The sequence below is a fragment of the Microtus oregoni genome, unplaced genomic scaffold (assembly GCF_018167655.1).
Source record: "Microtus oregoni isolate MIOR12 unplaced genomic scaffold, Mior012 000072F_ref0000427, whole genome shotgun sequence".
Classification (NCBI taxonomy): domain Eukaryota; kingdom Metazoa; phylum Chordata; class Mammalia; order Rodentia; family Cricetidae; genus Microtus; species Microtus oregoni.
The window spans coordinates 5,630,082-5,653,293 of NW_024543979.1; the positions used below are offsets into that span (position 1 = coordinate 5,630,082).

The 23,212-nt window shown below is 39.3% G+C and overlaps 1 protein-coding gene across 3 annotated transcripts in view; it reads left to right on the forward strand.

Annotated features, from left to right (window-relative positions):
* The first annotated feature begins 11,380 nt into the window (after window positions 1–11,380).
* The window catches only part of LOC121440968 (ATP-binding cassette sub-family G member 3-like), a 51,924-nt gene continuing 40,092 nt past the window's right edge, over window positions 11,381–23,212 (forward strand). For 2 of the 3 annotated variants that reach the window (XM_041642063.1, XM_041642065.1), the window contains exons 1-5: window positions 11,918–11,967; window positions 17,610–17,831; window positions 19,942–20,001; window positions 20,586–20,700; window positions 21,248–21,400. In XM_041642063.1, the coding sequence (XP_041497997.1) occupies window positions 11,936–11,967; window positions 17,610–17,831; window positions 19,942–20,001; window positions 20,586–20,700; window positions 21,248–21,400 (582 nt within the window). In that variant the 5' untranslated portion in view covers window positions 11,918–11,935. Of the gene's footprint in view, window positions 11,455–11,917; window positions 11,968–17,609; window positions 17,832–19,941; window positions 20,002–20,585; window positions 20,701–21,247; window positions 21,401–23,212 lie in introns of those variants that run through there. The other variant, XM_041642064.1, reaches the window with a different exon arrangement.

Sequence of the window (23,212 nt, forward strand, 5' to 3'; positions counted from 1 at the left end):
TCAGCCTCTGCCTGAAACAGGAACTTCAAGGAAGTAAGGTGAGCTTGGGCAGCACCAGAAAAGAAGAGTGGAGCTAGCGCCACCTAGTGGTCAATCGAGATTCTCATGTACAACGTTGTCCTGACGCCTCAGGTCCACAATGAGCCCTAGATGAGTCCACCATCAGTTGGACCGTGGGGAGGCAGCCGCGGGAAGAGATAAAAAGGAAACCAAAGGTGTCTGTCTTTCCTTCTTTCTTAATAGACTGACGGTCGGGGTAATAACCAGGAGAATAAATGGTTAACACAGAAAGGGGAAAACGGGGTCAGTACAGCCAAGGGTATGGCTTGTTAAATGTCCAGGTTGTTCATATAAATTGACTTATAATTTCATTTTATATCTGAAGAGACCAATTGAGAAATAATTCACTATTAACGACTGTAATCCCTATAACTAAGAGCCTGAGACAGGAGGATTTGGGGTTTGGATGCCTGGGCTAAATATCAAACTCTATCCCTAAAGAACAAGAGATGGGAGAGGGAACTAAGTGCAAACTGTTAACCTTCAGTCAGTGTGTGCAGTATAGGACACTTGACAGACCAGAGAGTTAATGTTGAAAAGTAAGTCAGCTTCATACTCTATCTGTCTTTTCTTTTTAACATTCTAGCAAGAATTAAGGAGGGTAACAAATGCCCTCCACCCTCCAACCGAGGAGCTATAAATTGTAGACACTGCCAGGAGAGAAAAACCTGTTTTTCTTCAGAAATGCTGTCCATAGTATGTTGACTATTCAGGGGATTATCCTCCTCCAGTGTGTTCATGGGAAGCACTGACTGGACTCTGTGCGTTATTGAAGAAGGGGCGGGAGAGGAATAGAGAAGGAGGGAGCTGGGAGGGGAAGAGAGGTTGGGAAAAAAGTTGCTGGGAGGGGGACTTCCGGTGGAATGCTGAAATAAAGTAGCAGTGGTATGATTAAAATACATAATATGTAGGAAGTTCTCAAAATTACCAAAGAATAAAAGTTCTGAAAGTTTTTATGAAGAGAACTCTTCTTGGAGTCCAAGATGCATACAGAGAAGGTACAGGCTAGGCAGTGGCCCAAATCCGTCAGCATGGGGACCTGAGTTCAGATCCCAGCACCAGGAAAAGAGCCTGAGTGTGGGAGGGGGAGGCAGGGCATCCCTGGGGCTGGAGGATCAGCTTTAATTAGAAAGTCCTGGTTCATTCCTCAGGAACAGTGTGAGTGAGAGAAAAACACTCTTGTTGACCTCCACAGGTATGCACACCTGTATACAGCCACACATACACACAAAAGGTATAAAAATATCTGACTAGAGAGATTGAGGTATACTTTCAGTATGACACACTTGTTTTTGTAAAACTCAGATTTTTTTCTGAACATGTAGAGTACTTCAATATGCAGAATAGGAGCATACACCTATAATCTCAGACACTCCACCTGAGGTCCAAGCTTTGCAAGTTGAAGGACAACCTATGCTACATAGAGGTTACTGGCCAGCCTGGATACAAAGTGAAACTGTTTCTGTCCTCCATCTTGAAAAAAAGAGCAGAAAAGAAAGAGACTAGAGAGAAAAATGGGAAAGGTCAGAGGTGTGAGAGAGAAGGAAAAGGGGAGAGAGCAGCAGTGAACCACAGGGCTTCCCTCAAGCCCCACCATGGCCATCCTCTCCAGAGGTCACCACATTCTTGCTTCTGTCATTTGCTGTCTACTTCTATTTAATTTTTATGTCTATTATGTAGTAGAGCTGGTGACCTGACCCAGGGCTTCAGGCTGGCCCACGTATGACACTGAGTACATCCCCAAATCTGAGGATTTGATAACTAAGTGATAAATTTCTATTTGATAACTATGTGATGAATTTCTAACTAATTCTCTTCACCCCCTAGCCCTATGCTGAACCCAAGTGCCTCTGCAGCACCTGCCTTACACTTCTGTGGCATCTGAGCCTCCTAGACCAAAGAATCCTAAGGAGGTTTCCCACGTCTGTGCCATAATTTTTGTTTAAGAACCCATGACTCTGGGAGCAGTGTTATCCACTCACATTGAGAACCTCTCTTCAAAGTTGATTTTTCAAAATTGTAGATTTCCACATGGGTTTTCATACAGATCTAGTCTCAGATGAACTTCCCTCTGCTCTCTCACCTCTTTCCTCCTCCCTTACCTCCAAGTAACCCTTTATCTGCCAGTGTTCCCTCTCTATTTTAATATAATATGCATTTACTGCCCTCCCCAGCAAAGGTGTCTTTTACTCTTTCCTGGCCTCTACAGGCTCTGATTTAAACACACAGATCTAAACATTTCAAGGTAGAACCAACATTTGAGAGCTAACCTTTGACTTTCCAGACCTGGATTACCTCACTCAGCATAATACTATCTAGTTCCATCAAATTTTCTACAAATTTTGTTTTCTTTACAACTGAATAAGATTCTATTACATACATGTACTGAAGTGACTAAGGTAAAGCCATGTTGTCCTGACTCCACTTTGGTCAGTTCAGACATTTCTCAGCCTTCTACCCCACAACAGAGATGTCTGTTTTGGCAACACATTTGGGATTCCCATCATCATGGTCCACATGTATTAACCAAAATAATTAGTAATATAAAAACTTAAATTAAAATAACTGAAGAAGGTGTAAGTGACATTATTATGTTGTATCTGAAATGACTATGTTCTGTCAAAACAAATGTTCTGTCAAAACTATGTTCTGTCAAAAACAAACATTTCCATTACGTTCATCACCAGCACCATCTAACACTGACATCCAGGCTATTAGCATTTCCTCTGCTGTGACTAGAGCAGCAGTGAACAGAGGTGGGCAAGTATCTCTGTAGTAGGAGACTGAGTCCTTTGATACATGTGTGGGAGAAAACCCTCACCAGCTACACCATTGACAGGGAAATAACAGGCAGAATACAGAAAAACTTGAAAACATCCAGAAAATAAATGACACAATACAAAAATAGGTTAGTTAACTGAACAGAGAGTTCTAAACAGAAGAAACACAAAGAAAGAAAGAAAGAAAGAAAGAAAGAAAGAAAGAGAAGAAAAAAGACAAAGGATAATGTTTTTTTTTTAAAAAAAATACTCAAATTCTTACTTATTGGGGACTTGTAAATTAAACGATTTAAGGTCCATTTTTCTCCAATCAAAATAGTTACCATTGCGAGAACAAAAGACGACAAATGATGGTGGAGGTGGGGACAGTGGACCTCTTTTCACTGCTGGTGGAGGTTAAACCATTACAAGTGCTGTTGGAATCAGTATGGAAATTCCTGAGAGAACAGAAATAAAACTACCATATAAGTGATTACATCCATATTCCAGATTCTATTCCATTTAATTACATACCTCGATCTGTGCCAGGTCTATGTGTTTACTTCCATGGCTCTGTTGTAGATCTTGAGGTGCAGCCTGCCGATGTCTCCAGAATTAGTTTTTCTTCCTCACAGGTGCTTTGAAGTCCCAAGGTCTTTTACGCTACAATGTAATAATTTTAGCATATTTGCTTCATTTTCTGAAGAATAATGGAATTTTAATGGAGATTAAATGGTTAAGTTTTTTTGCTAATGTTTGTGTGCTTGTTTGCTTGTAGAACAACCATTTCCACAAGAATAATTTTTCCATTCTATGTGCCATGGAGGCCTTTCTTCTGGAATCTTCGTCAATTCCTTTGTCAGGGTTTTAAAGTAGGATCATTCCAATGTATTTTACTGTTTTTGAGGCTGCTGTAGCTAATATTGTTTCTTTCTCAGTCTGTCTATCAATGGTTATATGAAGAAAGATGCTTAAAAGAAATCCCACACTAGCTCAGAATTGAGAATAATAGAGGGTTATTTATTTAGGGGTAGACTCACAGATCACAATCCTCTGCTGGAATGGAGAACAGCAACCAGCATCATGACATCATGTCAGCTAGGTGAAGCTGTTGTTGTGGAGCCCCATATTCTTCCTGGAAACTTCAAAGGTTACCGTAGAAAAATTCATTGTTCATTGTGGAAAACTTAAACATTATTTATATAGGCATACGTAGACATATATATTCAATAAAAGATATAATAGAGACAAATATAGGTATGAAGAAAAGTAATTTTTTTTCTAAACTCAGTTTTCTTTCTGTCCCATATCATGGATCCTGACATGAGACAGAAACTCTAAACTTTTCTTTTAAGAACATGCGTGGATTTAGATAAGGACAGAGCCAGTGTCCAACTTCAAATCTAGCTTTGACTTTTAAGTGAACCATGATTAATATTTTAGTTTGTGTTTTTTAGATTCTTACCCTCAAATAACATGTCCTTATAAGTCATAATTCTCTTCACTTGGTGATCCTCTCTGGATAATTATATTTTCCTCTTTAGGCATCTAGATATCCAGGGTCTCTTGACCTTTTGAAGATAAATATTTTTCTGCAAAGACAAGAACAAAGTCCTATCTCAACCCTTATAAGGCTTCCTTACCACCTGTATGGTTCTTACCATTTTGAATGATCTGTCATATCTCTTTATCAAGAGATGCTTCTTTTCAAACTGAATCTTTATTAATTTTGATGGTATCCATAGTTTTTCTTCTCCTGTGGAAGCAAAAGCAAAACCCCTTCCCCAATGTAGTACATATCCTGGCTTCCATTGTGAGGTCAACACATCCTTGAAATACACTAGCTGATTTAATTCAGAAGACATTTCTATTATCCAATGTCTCTCTGCTGCTGTTGTCCCTTTCTCATTAGTGTTAAAGAAATTCAAGGTTAATAAAGGATTATATAATCTATTTCTGGGGGTATTTTCCACCCTTTCTGTTTGTTTAACATAGCCTTTATAGTTTGATTTGATCTTTCTATAACTGCCAGTCTTGTAGGATTATGTGGTATACCTGTAATATGCTTAATATTATAATAAGCAAAAATGGTTTTATTTTTCTAGAGACATATGCTGGACCATTATCTATCTTTATTTGTGTAGATATACCCGTGATGATCATAACTTCTAATAAATGTGTGATTTTGAATCAGCCTTTTGTGAGATTAAAGCAGTTGCCTGCTTAAAACTTGAATAAGTCAATGGTGTGGTATACACATTTTAATTTTCTAAGTTCTGCAAGTGGAACACATGAATATGCCATATTTCATTCCTTTAAGTACCCCTTGGTTAGCCCCTGCAGGTAGCAGTGTTTGGTTATAGAAAGAGCAAGAAGGATATCTCTTTATAATCTCCTTAGCTTGTTGTCATGTAATAGAAAACTCTTTCTTTAAACCTTAGCAAGTGACATGATGTTTTTATAAAATCCTGAGTCTTGCAACACACTTCCGATCAATTATTGATCAATTTCTGCGTTACTTTGTGCAGAAATTGCCAGCCCCATATGTGATTGGATGTGTGTTATGTATATGGGAAAAAGTTTATTCCTGATTACATCTTGAACTAGTATGAATAATGAAGTCAACTTCTGTATCATTTGGTATAAATTCAGCAATTTCAATATGCAAACAACTCTTTCTGCAGATTATGAATCTGTGACTATATTAAGAGATATTTTAAAAACGCTTAACACCATAAGAATAGCATATAAATCTGCCTTCTAGACAGAATTATAGGGGCTTTGTTCCACCATACTTAATTCTTCTGGTTTATAACCTGACTTACCTGATTTATTTGCATCAGTATAAAATGTATGGGTTCCAGTTATTGGAGCATCACATACAATTCAGGAAAGAATCCAAGAGTTCTCTTTAGAAGGTTAAGTCAATAGCTTTTTGGATAATTGCTATTATTTTCTCCCCCAAAATGATCACAAGCTTTTTGCCATGGTTCATTGTCTTCCCGTAACCTTTTTATTTCATCAGTAGTAAGAGGCACTATAATCTCTGCTGCGTCTATTTCTGATAATAGACAGTCTAAATTTACCTTTTATAATTAATTCAGAGACTTTTTCCACATAAGTTTTGAATTTGTTACTTGGTTTATGTCTTTAAAGATCCATTCTAAGATAATATTGTCCCTCTGCTTTAAAATTACTGTAGGAGATATTCTGGAAGGCAATATGACTAAAATACAATTAAGATTTGGTAGAGCATCTCTTGGGTATATTCTCAATAGAGATGCTCTACCTTACTACAAAAGTATTTGTTCAACTGTGTTCATAGCAACATTATTTGTAATAGCCAGAACCTGGAAACAACCTAGATGCCCCTCAATAGAAGAATGGATAAAGAAAGTGTGGAATATGTACATATTAGAGTATTACTCAGCGGTAAAAAACAATGACATCTTGAATTTTGCATGAAAATGGATGGAAATAGAAAACACTATCCTGAGTAAGGTAACCCAGACCCAAAAAGATGAATATGGTATGTACTCACTCATAAGAGAATTCTAGCCATAAATAAAGGACATTGAACCTATAATCCGTGATCCTAGAGAACCTAATAATAAGGTGAACCCAAAGAAAGACATAAAGTTATCCTCCTGGATATTGGAAGAAGATAAGATTGCCAGGCAAAAATTGGAAAACTGGGGAGTGGGGGTGATAAGGGGAGATGGGGTGAAAAAAGTGAGAAGGGGGATGGGGAGAGCTTGGGGTAATGGAACAGTTGAGATGGAGGAAGGGTGAATATGGGAGCAGGGAAGTATATATCTTAATTAAGGGAGCCATTTTAGGGTTGGCAAGAGACTTGACTCTAGAGGTGTGCCCAGGTGTCCATGGAGATGTCCCCAGCTAGATCCTTGGGCAGCTGAGGAGAGGGAGCCTGAAATGGCCCTATCCTATAGCCATACTGATGAATATCTTGCATATCACCATAGAACCTTTATCTGGTGTTGGATGAAGCTAGAGACAGAGACCCACATTGGAGCACTGGACTGAGTTCCCAAGGTCCAAATGAGGAGCAGAAGGAGGGAGGACATGAACAAGGAAGTCAGGACCATGAGGGGTACACCCACACACTGAGTTGGTGGGGCTGATCTAATGGGAGCTCACCAAAGCAAGCTGGAATGGGACTGATGGAGCATGTGATCAAACCGGACATTCTGAACATATAGGATGAGGAGGGCTGACTGAGAAGCCAAGGACAAAGGCACTGGGTTTTGATCCTACTGCATTTACTGGCTTTATGGGAGCCTAGTCTTTGTGGGATGCTCACCTTCCTAGACCTGGATAGAGGGGAGAAGACCTTGGACTTCCCACAGGGCAGGGAACCCTGACTGCTCTTTGGACTGGAGAAGGAGGGTGAGGGGAGTGGGGGAAGAGGAGGAAAATGGGAGGAGGGGAGGAAGTGGAAATTTTTAAGTAAAAATAAATAAATAAATAAACAAACAAACAATAAAAAAAGATTTGGATTCACCCTATCTGCTTGTGCCTCCTGTAATTTCTCCTCAACAACTGCCAATTTCTTTTCAGATTCAGCTGTTAATTCTCTGGGACTATTCAAATCTTTATCACCATCTAAGGTTTTATTTAAATGAATTATTGGATCAGGAGATATCCCAACAGCTGGTCGTAGACTGGAAATGTCTCCTAACAACCTTTGAAAGTCATTAAGAGTCTACAACCAGTCTCTCCTAATTTGTGCCTTTTGTATCCTAATTTCTGCAAACCCATATTGTAACCTAGGTAACTGACAGAATCTCCTCTTTGTATTTTTTCAGGAGCAATTTGTAATCCCCATTTTGGCAAAACTTTCTTTACTTCTTCAAACATTCTTTCTAAAGTATCTATGTTTGAACCAGATAGCAAAATGACATCCATGTAATAGTAAATTATAGACTTAGGAAATTGCTTACGTATTATTTCCAATGGCTGACTTACAAAGTATTGGCACAGAGTGGGGATATTGAGCACTCCTTGTGGGAGTATAGTCCATTGATATCTCCTAGTAGGCTGAGAATTATTATAAGTAGGCATCTGAAGGCAAATTTTTCTCTATCCTTTTCCTGTAAAGGTATAGTGAAGAAACAATCTTTCAAATCAATAACTATAAGAGGCCATCCTTTTGGTAATAGACAAGGCAGAGGAATTCCAGATTGTAGAGGCCCATAGGTTGAATTACCTTATTGACAGCTCTTAGATCTGTCACCATTCTCCATTTACCAGATTTATTTTTAACAACAAATACAGGAGGATTCCAAGAGCTGGTTGATTCTTCAATATTTTTCAGTACCTAGTTTCTCTTGCACCAGCTGTTCTAACGCCTGCAGCTTTTCTATGGCTAGAGGCTATTGCTTAACCCATATTGGCTTCTCAGTTAACCATTTTAAAGGTAGGGCTGTTGGTATGTTTAAAAGTTTTCTAGTTGCTTTATGTTCTTGTACAGCCTTAATGGCTGGTAACCCTTGTGTCTAATACCTTATATTATCCTTCCCAGAATTATGAGTTCCTGGGACTGAAGGAATGTTCATCTGGGTATTCCATTGCTGTAGCAGGTCATGACCCCATAAATTTACTGCAATATTAGGAACATATTGTCTCATCTTCCCTCTCTGACCTTATGACTCTATGTAGGCAACCCATCTCGTGTTTTTTTTTTAAACTTGAGATATGGTTCCAATTCCTAGTAATTGAACATCTGCCTCTTGAAGAGGCCAATCTGGATGTCAAGATTCTGGAGTAATGATATTCACATCCACACCTGTGTCTATCAAACCAACAATTATTATAATGCCATTTGCATGCACTCTTAGCTTTGGTCTTTCTTTGATCATTTACAGAAGTCTGTCAGAATATGCATTTCCTATTGGAATTTTTAATTTATCCTCCATGTTTATGCCATCATCTATAACAGTATGGTCTTTTACAGAAGGCTGTGGATTTTTTTCATTTTTCTGCTGAGACATATCCTTCACAGTTACTGGGAATAACTGGGCCATTTTTGGCTTGGGGGCCTGCAAGAGACCCCACAGGAAGTTTCCTGATGGTATTGGGTTGCCTTGTCTATCTTCATTTAATCTGCATTCATTGGTCCAATATTGGCTTTTGCCACACCTTCTGCATCTACCTGAAGGCTGAGTCCTCCTATTCTTGCCATTCCCAGAGGAGCTATTATTCCTAAGAATTCCTTATCTACAATCCCTTCTCAGATGTTTTATCTAAGACAATTAAAACATTTGGCATTTTGATGTCTCCTTATTCCTTTGGAAATTGCTTCTCCTACCCAAGATTTAGTATTACAGTCAAATGTCTAAATGTTCATTATATGCAGGATTCATTCATCCATAGGTGCAGATCTAATCTTTAAAGTCCCAAGTATCTTTTTGCATTCTAAGTTGGCATTTTCAAAAGCCAAAGATTCAATAAGTACTTATCTAGCATCTGGATCTGTTATTCCTATTTGTACTGCCTAAGTTAATCTTTGTAAGAAGTCACTAAAGGGTTCTCTATGGCCCTGTTTAACCCTGGTATATGATTCAATTAGTTTTCATAGTTCTTGAATTTTGTCCCAAGCTTTTAAGGCAGCTTTGTGGCTTAGAGAAATTTGTTCATCATAAAGAGCTTGAACCTGTGGGTCAGCATAAGTGCCCTCACCAAGAATTTGTTCTTGGGAGGTCTCAAATCTTTTTGCTTTTTCCTGTTGTTCTAAAATTTTAGCCTCTTGCTTGAAATAACATGTAAACATCAACTGGACCCATCATCCAGGCCTGCTGAAACTAACAGAATCCAGTCATGTGGTGTCGCCTTAATGCTAGAAATCCCTTATCTCCCTAACAAATGCAGTACACAAGCTATAAATTATGACAGCTTGCTTAATTTCTTTTAGATCATTCATTCCTATAGGTATCCATCTACCTTCTTTGGATCCTTTTGGGCTTTAAGAACTTGATGCTTTGTCAGAGCAGATTATAGGGTAGGAAGCTCAAACTCTGGGCAAGTCATCTCTGACAGCTACTGGTGATGTTAACTGCTGTCCTTGTGTCTTCTTTCCCTGCTAATCAGCTCCAATAATTTCCCCGATCATTTCAAATCTTTTTACTACTGTCTTTTGTAAAGCCTGAATCTCGTGACCTATATATATTTCTAGTGATTTCATTGAGGCACCTAGCCTCTGGTCCTCATTCTGCACATGTGATTCTGAGGGCTGAAGTTTCTCCTTTAAAGATAACACCTTATTCTTGGACATTATTTGAATATCATGCAGATTGCCAACCTGGAGAGATACTCTGTCTGCTAACCTACCATAAAATTTCAACAAATTTTGATTGTCAAATTCAACAGTATGAATTCTTTCAGATTATTTCTCAGTACCCTTAGACATGCATTCAATTTTGTCTGTCAAATTAATGTTACCCTTTTCAATAGTATTAATTTTTCAGGTAACTTTTGATTTTCAATGGTATTAATTCTGTAAACTAGCTGTTCATTATTAGTCTCTAAAGACTGTATCATTTCTAAAAGTGTCAATTCTTTCTTAAGAATAAAATATGAAGAAAAAAACTGAGTCCCAATATCCAATAAGTGGAAGTATCACCATAACCATTTAAGTCTTGCAGAATACAATCCATAGTATTAGCAAAAAAAGTTACTGAAAGTTTCAATGTTATTGTAGTCTGCCATATTGTTTTATTAATTATCTGTTATGAGATCCTGTAAATTGTTTTAGGTGTAATAATGTTTACTGTCCAGCAGGTGTCATGGTTGCAGAGTCGTGACTAGCAACGAAAGACCTGTGGCCACACAAAAGGTCCTGAGCAGCTTTAACTTTCCGCCTTTGGTACTGGTTAAATACTGAGAAATATGCTTTGTTTGGCAAATTAAAAGCAGTTAAATCAATTTCATATACGAAGCAAGAAGCCCAGAACTCATGAGCAGGGAACAAAACCTGGAAGTGTACAAGAGACACCACGCAGCAAGGAATATGGCAGTGGAGGCGAGGGCAGGTGTGCTTGTGCTTGGCAAATTTCCAAGTTGCTGCAAACAGTTAGCACTGCCAAATCCTCCTGCCTAAACTTCTAGGTTATAGGGCTTACAATTGTGAATGGTGAATTATTTTTCAATTGGTTTCTTCAGAAACAAAATGAAGCTATAAATCAATTTATATTAACAACGTGGGCATTTAAGAAGCCATACCCTTGGCTGCCCTGACCATCGTGTTTGTCCCTTACTGTGTTAATCATATATTCTCCTGTTTGTTACTCCCACCACAATCTATTAAAAAAAAGGAATAAAAAAAATACAGACAGACAGACAGACAGATGCCTTTGCTTCCCTTTTTTCTCTTTTTGGGGCCTGGATCCCCAACATCCAGTTGATATGGTTGTGACTTAAGGCTCAGTGCAGACTGGAGGCTTCAGGACAACGTAGTACACGAGAATCTCGATTTACCACCAGGTGGCGCTAGCTCCACTCCTCTCTTCTGGCTCCGCCCAGGCTCACTTTTTTCCCCTGAAGTTCCTGATGCAGACAGAGGCTGAGGACAAGCTGAGCAGCAGCCTGAGAGACTCCTCTTCCCCTGCATCTGACAGCAGTGAGTATGGGTGACTTTCTTATAGTATAATTAGCATCACACACCTCACTGATTTACAGTGCACAGTTGTGTGGCTATGGGAATATTCAGAGGTGTGCAAGCATATTCCATAATCTACTTTGTTTATTTAATCCAGATATGCTTTCCCACAGCTTCTCTCAGTATTTTTTTTCTCTAGATATTTTTTTTTATTTATTTTTTCTTGGAAAAAAAATTTCCACCTCCTCCCATCCTCCCATTTCCCTCCCCTTCCTCCCACTCCACTCCCCCTCTCCCCACTCCTTTCCCACTCCCTCTCCAGACCGAAGAGCAGTCAGGTGGAAAGTCCAAGGTCCTCCCACCTCCATTTAGGTCTAGGAAGGTGAGCATCCAAACTGGCTAGGATCCCACAAAGCCAGAACATGAGGTAGGATCAAACCCCAGTGCCATTGTCTTTGGCTTCTCATCAGTCCTCATTGTTCAGAGAGTCCGGTTTTATCCCATGCTTTTTCAGTTCCAGTCCAGCTGGCCTTGGTCAGTATTTTTAACTTGTGTGTGTGCATGGGGGGGTTAAGGGCACCAGGAGGAGGGAAGAGAACTAGGGGGATGTTCAATGTGTGTGGAGATCATAGGATAAAATTTGAAAATCAGTTCTTTTCTTCCAAGTAGTTGAGGTATCTCTCCTACACTTTGTTCTTTGCTGGGTACTCCAGGGTAGCTGGTTCTTCAGCTTCCAGGTGACCTTCGGTGCTCGATTATAAAGGTATTCTTCTTTTGATGGTGTTCTTTGACTCTACTCAGATCACCAATCTTGTGTCTCTAGCACGTTTACCTGCAGAGACCTCTTGCTGAACCCTGGGTGGTTTTCAGAGCCCTTTTCTTGGTATGTGGTTCAGAGCATCAAATCCAGAGCCTTGCATATGCTAGGCAAGTGGTCTTGCAGCCACTGGAATTTTCAATATATAAGCATTTCATCCACAAATAGGGTAATTTGACTTCTTCCTTACCTGCTTGTAACACTCTTTTTCTTCTCTCATTTTATTTCTCTGAAGATCCAAGCTCTGTATTAAATAATAGTTGAGAAATGGTCATTCGGGTCTATCCTGCATTTAGAGAAACTAATTTAAGTTATTCCATATGCAGTATATTGCTGTTGGTAGTGTTATCACAGTGTCCTTTCTTGTGTGTAGGCGTAAGTTTTCTCTTTCTGTTTGTTCAGGGCTGTAATCAAGAATGAGTTTAGTTTTTTTTCCTTCATCTACTGAGATTAGAATATTAGTCTTATCCTTGATCATGTTATGTGCTGAACTTCCCTTACTAATTTGCATATGCTGGACCATGCTTGCAAAAAACACAGTGTTCGTTCATCATGTGTTTCTGTGCTTCCTCTTGCTGTTGACTTTTTCTACAATTCCATTATAATCTGATAGGATATAAGAAATTACCTTTTTGATTTGTTAAAAGTTTGTGATAGAGTGTTGCAATTATTAACATGTAGTTATCTTTATTTTTCCTAACTTTGGCTGGATATGCTTTGTCAGGTAGGAGTGGAGCTGTCCAGTTTGTTTGCTTAAAATGCCGTTTTCCATCCTTCCACTTTCAGACTTCTATGCATTGCCAGCTAGTTGAGTTTCCTGCTTCAATTGGTTATTGTTTTCTGCTTTTCAGTTCAGCCTGCCAGTTGCATCTTTTACTCTAGAATTGAGACCATTTATATTTAGGTTACTGTTAAAATGTTTGTACTAACCGGGTGGTGGTGGTGCATGCCTTTAATCCCAGCACTCAGGAGGTAGAGGCAGGTGGATCTCCATGAGTTCAAGGCCAGCTTGGCCTATAGAGTGGGCTCTAGGACAGGCTCCAAAGCTACAGAGAAACCCTGTCTCAAAAAAGTAAAAAAAAAAAAAAAGTAACTAACTAAATAAAAATGAATGAAATATTGGTGGGCTTCTCTTCACTTCTCATTTTCTGATTTGGCTTCAATTACCATGTGATATTTTCTTTCTCTCTCATCTTTGATGTTTGCTAGCTCACTGGCACTTTGCTTTCGATTGCTATGATAAACCATCATGATCAAAAGATACTGGGGGAGCAAAAGGTTTATTTGGCTTACACTTCCACATCACAACCAACCACTGAAAGAAGCCAAGGCAGGAACTCAGGCAAGAACTGAATCAGAAACCATGGAGAAATGATGGCTTACTAATTGCTTCTCATGCCTTGAGCAGCCTTCTTTCTTAACCACCCAGGACCCCAAAGTGGGATGGGCCCTCCCACATCAATCATCAATCAAGAAAATGCCCCACAGCCTTGTCAATTGATGCAGGCAATTCCTCACCTGAGGATTCTTCTCCACAGATGACTCCAGCGTGTGTCAAGCTGACAAAAACTAACCAGCACATGTACTGTTACTGCTGTTTATTCCTTAGAACTACAGGAGTTATTTTCTCCTGTAGCGATCATAGCTTTCTGTCTTCTTCCTTTGAGTTTTTATTTTCCTGTGAATGTCTTCTTCACTGCTGCCTCTGTGGTCATGCATTGCTTTAGCTGTGTTCATCTTGAAGGTCTTTATAAAGGACAAATTTGCATGTAGTCACATTGGTTGTCCGCTGTTTTCTTTGAGAACTAAAATACACAGTTGCACGCTCTTGCCTTTAGCCTTTCTGTCAAGAATGTGCTGTTCTTCTGATTCGTTTTCCAGTCAGGTATATGCTAATAACTTGGCTGATCTCTGTAATCATTTCCAGCATTCTTTTCTTCTTCTGTACTCGGAATTTTACCAACGGTGTGATATAACAAGATTATTTTTTGGTCCAATCTATGTGGTAGTCTAAATCACCTCTTTGCCTGGATGTCCTAATTTCTTCATAGATATAGGGAATTTTAGGATATTGCTTGAATGAATAGGTTTTTTATGACTTTAGCCTGTATTTCTGCATTCTATTCAAGTAAAAATATTACTGTATGGTCTTTCTGTCATATCCTGGAATCATCCTAATTTTTTTAATTTCTCTCAAATAAAGCGTAATGCAGTAAATTTTTAACCTTGTATTTGAAGTACTGGTAATTTATCTTTTAGTTAAGTTAGTCTGTTGGTGGTGGTTTCTCCTGAATTCTTAAAAGATTATCTGCAAAATTTCCCAATATTTACATTTTTAAAAATTATCTGTCTATTGCACATGTCCTATATTGTTTTGCTTATTTCCTTGTCCATATTCTTGAAGTAAAAATCCTTTTTAACTAAACCTCCTGAATAATTTCTTCAGCAATCTATCCAATAAATACCTGCCTCTGCCTCCCGAGTGCTGGGATTAGAGGCGTGTGCCACCACCGCCCGGCTCAGTCAAATATTTTATAATTATTATAAGTCTATCTGTATTTCTTTGGGAATGAATGACTGCAGGACTGGGCGGGACAGAAACTTCTGTTTACACTACCTATAAATGTAACAGTCCAGGAACACCTAAACCAATGGAGGTTTGAAGACCTTTTCTGAGAAACCAAACTTGTGTGCTTGTTCTAAACACCAGAGCAGTGAGAGCAGCAATCCTCTCACTTGGATCATACCCACTGAGCCATAATCGGGCCATCTATTGTATGCCTCACTCACAAAATGGCAACAAACTCTTAACTCTGTCCCCAGGCCTTCTGCTCACATGATCAGCCCTAATTGAAGTGTCCCACTTGAGCTTCCATTTGTTCAGACTCCTATGCCTGGAGTCAGCTGTGTGCTTTAAAGCAATCTGCCCCAGGAACCATCTCTCTAACTTGAACTGACACTGTGCCTTGAACCAACTGTTTATTTACTGACCACCCTGTTCCAGAACATCTCTCTCTGCTGCATGTGTATCAGCTCTGTTTTCCCTTCCACAGCTCTGCTTTAACCCTTGCATCACTGTAAGCCTTTATGGGTGACACTGTGTGTCATTGTGGTTTATGCAGTCTGAGATCTGAGAGACAGTGTTGGTCTTTAGGATGAGAAGGAACCAGTTTACACTTGCCAAAAGCCACAAACCTCAGAATAAACAAACGTGCTGGGAAATGAAAGCCATGAAAGATGATGCAGCTTGTGAATTCATTGTTCTTCAATAACCTAACATGTGGATGACACACATGTATCTATCCATGTTTTTCACATGACATTCCTGTGGCAGACATTGATCCAGTGCATTTATTCCCAGTTCCACTCTGCCATTCTGGAGGAGACAGTGTCAGGTAAAATAACTGCAGTGGAACAATCCTTTCCTACACTATGAATATATAATACTCTCACCGGTTAATAAAAACCTCACAGGCTGGCAACTGGGCAGGAGGTGAGGTGGGAAAACCAAACTGAGAATGATGGGAAGAAGGAGGCAAGAGTCAGGAAAGATGCCAGTCAGCTGCTGAGCAAGCAGGTCATGTGGAAAATGAGTTAACAAGTCATGAGCAACAAGGCAAAGCATAAATAGAAATATGTGTCAATTTAAGTATAAGAGGTGCCTACTAACAAGCCTGAGTTATCAACTGAGAATTCATAATTCATATTCAGCTTCTAAGTCAGCTATTTGGGACTGGGCAGTGTCCATTTACAAATACCTATGCTGGATTTAAGTTGTAGAGGAGCGGTAGGTTCTCCTGCCAGCCTGTGGTCACCCAGGCGTCTGTTTCACCTTGGAGTTGCTCCCTGGCCTCACAAATGCTGAACATGCACTGACCTGTGCTCTCAGGCCCAGGTTTCTCCATGTGCTGTTGTCTTTTGCATCATCTCCTGTTGCAGGCATTCTTGTATAGGAACTTCAGACCCTTTCGTCATGTCCTGCAGATGCCTTATGCTCCCCTGTACCTCTCTGTCTTCCCACCTTGGGGATTCCTTTTTCTTATGATTATTCTCATTCAGAATGATTTCATTTCAGTATCAGTCTTATTTGTCTAGTTCTCCTTCTTGAGATATCAGTGTTTAAGTGGTTGCTAAATACATTTTTGAAATCTTAATTAAGATTGTTTTAAAAATAGATTTTATTTCTTGTGATAAGAAATCTGTAATTCTTTTCTTTCTGTCTTTGAATGTACTAATCAATTGTCATATTATTAATGATTCCTAATTGCAGACTGGAATACTTGTGAAATTCTCTGAAATTTCAGATGACATTTTTTGAACAGGAGGGGTTTAACATTCTTCCAGCAATGTCTGACTAGAGCTAATATGGCAGAGGTTTGACCCCATAGTTTGGTTTGTCCTAATTCCCAAAGCCTAAACGTTCTGGATCTCAAGGCACAGGGTTTAGAGCATGCCATTGTTTTGAGGATCCAGATTTGCTTGATGACAGACTGCTAATAATTTTCAAGAATAACAGGTCTCCTTATATATTGTTTAGAAGCTTTTGTTTCCCTGCCTTTCCTGGAGTTTGACCTGTGCTTGGGAGGTTTCATGGCTTGTGGCTGGAGGGAAGGCAGGAGGGGTTGGGTTTGCTTCCGTGCTGCTGTCCCTTAACCCTGTCTGCTTTGGTTGTCATCAGAGCTCTTCACACAGCTGCTTCCACCCTGTCTGCTTTAAGGATGCTCCTGGAGGACGCTTGCCTGAGGGTCTGGTCCCTCAGAGGCAGGGGCTCCCCATCCAAGATGTCAGCTATTAGAAAGGAAAACCATCAGTGTTGAAGATGGCATTTTGAATTGCTTCATAAGCTTAGTTCACTAAATATCTTTAATTAAAGCAGACATTAATAACTTGTGAAATGATATGTTTAAATTTCATTTGTATTTTGTTTCCTTGAAAATCTTAAACTTCTTAGCTACAGATTTGTTTTCCTTGATCGCTGTCATTTTAAAATCTGAGTCTTCCTAGAATTTAAACTTATCTGTTACAGTAATGATGATGTCGTTGTCGGCAGTTCACTTTCTTGGCTGTCTGAAGATGCCTGATGACCAGAGGTGCAGTCTGAAGCTGGAAATAGTCAGAAATTTCTCCTCATCGCCATGAAAGTCCAAGTTATTATGTTAGTTGGCCAAATCTCTCTGTGTCCCCCCACACACAGAGAGAGAAAGAGAGAGAGAGAGAGAGAGAGAGAGAGAGAGAGAGAGAGAGAAGAGCTATAATCTGCCTATGAGTGCACAGTTTAAAATAATCCTGAAGTGTTCTGTCTTATATAATAATGCTGCTTGTGTGGACTATCAACTTACACTTGCTGTTCCTTCTACAGGAAGGAAGAACCTCTGGAGATGTCTTCCAATAATGACGCTATTACAATTCCAGTGATAGAAAGAAATCCCACTGACCTTCCCGGAATGGACACCAGTGACCAGAACACATTGACTGGAGAGGCTGTGCTAAGTTTTCATAATATCAGCTATCGGGAAACAGTTCAGAGTGGCTTTGCATTTTGTAAAACAACATGTGTGATAGAAAGACTATCAAATATGAAGTATGTACATGAACTAAATAAACCAGTGTATTGAACAACTCTTTAAACAAACACAGATTTAGATTTCCTCTATTATCAATAATTTTTGTCTGTGTGTGTGTACATTTATGTGAATGTATGTGTCTGTGTATGTGAATATATCTGTTCATGTGTGTATAATTGTATTATGTGTGTATGTGTATATATCTGTTTATGTGTGTGTATAAGTGTGTTGTGTATGTACGTGTCTACTTCTGTTTATGTATGTGCATGAGTCTATGTGTGTTCATGTTCACATGTGCAGATGTGTGGATGCTATGACACACCCATAGCACAAGCCTGTCAGAGGACAACCCTGAACACTGGTCTCCACCTTCTACCGTGTTGCACACAGATGCCCTCATTGCTCACTGCAGTGTGTGCCAGGCCAGCCACCTGCAAGTGTCCTGGGATTCTCCTGCCTCTGTCTCCCACCCATCTCTCCATAGAGCATGGAGTTACAGGTGTCACCACTGCACCCAACTTTATGTGAGTTCTGGGGGTTTAACTTAGGTCCTCACCCTCGCACAGCAAGCACTTCACCCAATGAACCATCCCCAGCCTCACCTTGTTATACAGACAGACAGACAGATCCACGATCACAGTGAAATTAATGCAGTGGAGACTGAAGAACAACACAATGGATGAATGGAGCAAAAGCTGGTTCATTGAAAACACAAATCGCCCTGACAAACCCACAGACATATAACAAAAAAACCAAGAAATTATTTTAATTCAATAAAATTAAGAATGAAAAACATAATATCAAAGAACTACTGTTAAGATCAAAGAATGATAGAGGATACTGAAAATTTAATTCCTAGAAATTTGCAAATATTAAGGAACTATGTATACATCTATGCACACATCCCCTCCCTAAACTGAAGTGAGCTTTTATAACAGGCTGACTGGGTCAGTTACCAGTGATGAGATGGAAACAATGAGGAAGTCCCAAGCAGAAAATCCAGGTCCTCACGTATTTGCTCAAATTTATTAAGAGCTAAAATGAACATTCCACACATTGTTCCATGACAAAGAGAACCATATTTACAACCAAATTTGAGGACAAGGCACACACATGCCAAGATCTCCCCAACAGTCTGCGTAGACTCTTCCTTCAGACCCCAACCGTAACCTCTATTATTGGGCGCTGGTCGTTTCTGCTCCTCAGCCTACAACTTCCATCATTTTCTTACTAAGAGGGAAATAGGCAGGGCAAAGGATATTCTGAATATGGCACTGTCAGAATATTAAATAAGAAATGGGAACATAGCTATGCTTTCTATAAGAATATGCCTTTTTCAAACTAGATATTCACTACTCTGAATCAATCAATCAATTTTTGACATAATTTGTGTTTGTGCTGTACTATTCAGTAGTAAATGATGACCTCTACTTGAGGGATGTCTCCCAGTCCTAAACGGAGCTTATTCCAATCTCTTTATCAGGGAAGAAAATCATCATTTTTGGGGGGTGTATACTTAGCTTTTCTATTTTAATGATGATCGTGTTTTGCTTTGTTTTCTTTCGGTTCGAGTGTTAAACTTGACAACACTCTCTTGTTCTCTGAGTGCTTCTTTCTAGTCTTTAGATTTCTACTTGAGATGCATTGATATTGGTTTGATTCTACTTTAATAATAGCAGCACTGTTACTAATATTCCATGAGTCACTGCTTTTTGGGACAAGGTCTACGAAGCAGCAAGCAGGGTTATATGAAGACAGTGCTCATCAAATGTTAGCAAGAAGCTGTTATATACTGGGCACATAAAGGCCATATGTGTAATAGAGTCCTCCTGAAAGCCTGCTACTTGCTTCAAGGATACAGAATTTAGATGCACCATGTTTCAAAAAAGACAAATTCTTAAATAATAAATAAAAATGGCTTTGTGATATCTGAGGCATTTTTCTGACAAGTCACCACTAGAATTCCAAATCTTTTTAAATAATAGACCTCTATTAATATTTTTCTTAGAAGTTTGTGTTTTTTGTGTAAAATTTCATCCAACTTTAATATCCTGTTTAGTGTAGACCCTAAATGAATATAACTTCTTTTAAACAGGAAAATCAACCAGTGTGATTTTGTATTTACAGTGGGATCATGAAACCTGGCCTCAATGCCATCATGGGACCTCAAGATGGGAGCAGATCTTTGTGAGTATAACAGACAACAAATGCAAGCCCTTTGCATCTAGTTTTTGTGCTGTAAAAATCGCTTCTATGGGACTTATTTAAGTTATGTGGGTATATCTACTCCTGTCCCGTGTGCTGTGGATTACATGCAGGAGGATGCATTCTAATTTTATACCAAAAACAGGAAGTCTTACTAAGTCACCTTAGTGATAGGAAATGATAGAGCAATTTACATATGGTGTTGGGTCATATTGTTATTATTTAATATGGGGGAGATAGTATTCAAACTAGGAAGGTGAATCAGAAGTCTTCTGGGGGCAAGAAAACATCACCAGAAATAATTCTCAAATTACAGAAGCACATTACCAGTTTGAGTTCCAAAGGTCATACAGATTGTGTTTTGCATTCATAATTATGGCATCTATTAGAGCACATACTGAACAGAAAGGTGTGTGTGTGTGTGTGTGTGTGTGTGTGTGTGTGTGTGTGTGTGTGTGATTTCAGAGAAACTTTGGATATACAGAATTTTAATTCTGAGCACCTGAAAACTGACAGCTCTTACTGAAAGGAGGAAGTAAACCACACAACATGTGTAACCCTTGTAGGTTATTAGATGTCTTAGCTGCAAGGAAAGATCCACGTGGATTATCGGGAGATATTTTGATAAATGGAAAACCTCGACCTGCTAATTTCACATGTACTTCTGGTTACGTACCACGGGTAAGTGTTGGTGGGTTTATAATTTTAGATTTCCCCTGATTCTATATGGTTATATGTTCAGCTTATAGATCTATGTGTTTCCAGTTCATTATATGACATGTTTATAGGCTATACTTTCTCTACACTGGCTTTTCACAATGACTCATTATCTTGAGGTTTGGCAATGTTAAATAGGAAGATTGGAGGGGATTGGAGTAAGACATCTGTGGCACAATATTAATATTTTCAGCTGTAATTTAATTTTACAGAGGACTTCTGTTCTCTAATTTTGCCATTTCTTCATCTCTCACATTACTTAGAAGATGCCTTATGGAAATGATTCCTGGTAACAATCACCAAAACCCCTGTACTCTACTTGGAAGGCTAATGGGAAGGGGTGAAAATAACTGCATCAGACTTTCTATTGAAATTAGTAACATTGAAAGACTATTTTAAAGTAGAGTATTAGAGTGGGTGTGCTTTATGTGTGACTAGGTTACATATGTTAGAGTCATCATCTTACTAATAACAATTAGTAATTAAATTTAAAATTTCATTTAACCTTAAGAATGACGTGGTGATGCGCACGGTGACTGTGAGAGACAACATAGAGTTCTCAGCAGCTCTTCGACTGCCAATGGCTATGACAAGAGATGAAAAAAGAAGGCGGATTGATGAGGTCCTTGAACTTCTGTGTCTGAATAAAGTGGCAAATGTCAAGGTAATGTGAAGAAAACTCTTGAAAGACTCAGAGTTGAGAGAGGAGAGAAGAGGAGAGGAGAGAGAGAGAGAGAGAGAGAGAGAGAGAGGAGAGAGAGGAGAGAGATCCCTGTGTGAATTATATGATCCTCCATCAGCTGTTCCATATAATATGCATGGTCAAGGTGGCTGCTATCTGTAACATGGACCAGCTGCTTGTTTGTTTGTTGTGGGTTTTGTCCTGCCCGGTACCCCCAGCTGTTTAGTCCCAGAGAAAAATCACACAGAGATTTCTATAAGTTATAAAGCTGATTGACCCATTAGCTCTAGCCTCTCACTGGCTAACTCTCACATCTTGATTAGCCTATTTTTCAGATCTATGTTAGCCACGTGACTCAGTACCTTTTTTCAGTGGGGCAGATCACATCCTGCTGCTTTGGTGGTCTGGGCAGGAGTGGGAGGAATCAACTTCCTCCTTCCCAGAATTCTCCTGTTCTCATTACATCATTTCTACTTCCTGTCTGGTTTTCCCACCTATATTTCCTGCCTGGCCAATCAGCGTTTACTTATAACATGATTGACAGAATACAGATAATTCTCCCACACCAACTATCTGTATTTTTGAGTAAGTGACAGGTTACATAACATGAAGTGGAATGTAAGCTGTAAAGCCTTCTTTAGAATGACTGAACCTGGGAATGGAGTAGGATCCTGTGGGTAAGAGAGATCCTCACATGGCCATTTCCAAGTGTTTCTTACATGAGCCTCCTCTTCCCTTGGCCTTAAACTCTTGACTCATTAGAGAATTGGACAAGTGCTTTCTTCTGTCTATTGTCTCTTTCCATAGAGGACTTGTCCCTTGTTGTTTCAGAAAGTGCTTCTGGATGGACACAGGACGTGAGATGGAGAACTCTGGCTCTGTGTTCACTCTGCATTTATTACCCTCCAGGGTTGTCCTTAGTCTCTTTAACATTTACTTCAAATTTATGTGGTGAAAGTTATTTCCTGTTGTCTTTGTTTTTGTGCTTTTATCTCATCCTGTCTGGTGCCCAGCTTTAACTGTCAACTTGACACAGTCAAGAATCACATTGGAATCATCTAGCAGAGTCTCAATGCGGAATTGTAGTCAGGTTGGCTTGTGAGCATTCCTGTGGGTGATTGTCTTGATTATGTTAAGCAGTATGGAAAGACCCAGCCCACTTAGGCAGCTCCGTTCTTTGGGTTTGGGTCCTGGGCAGTATGAGAATGGAGAAGTGAGTTGAGCACTGACAGGCATGCCTGAATTCACCCTCTCTGTGCTCTTGACCGGTTAAACTGTCCAGAAAACTAGGGTATGCTTGTGCCCTTTCTCCACACTTCTTCATCTTTTGTAAATATTTATTTCAAGACCCTGTGTAAGGTTTGATAGATACAACCTTCGGCAAGTGTAACAATGAATGGACCAAGTGATGCCTCCTGTTGAGATTTGTGCAGGATCAGGAAAGGTAATAGATAAACAGCGGTTTCGCAGCTGAATGTTTTAGTAGATAACTAGCTTCTTACTGACATATTAGAAAGAATGTTGAAATAGTATTTCATCCCTGAATATGTATTCTTTATCCATGAAAAATAAGGACATTTGCTTTTCTTAACAATTCCATTCTTAACTAGCAAAATGAAATAAATCCTGATATCCTCAGCCTTGTCAGGTTATAACCATTCACATTCCCCAGACATTCTTTATTACATTGTTTACAGAACCTGATCAGGCATTTAATTTATTATATGCATAGAGGTTTCAACATTAGGGTTGTTTTCCTCTTGTGTGTCCTCCAAATTTTCTTGTCTCTCACAA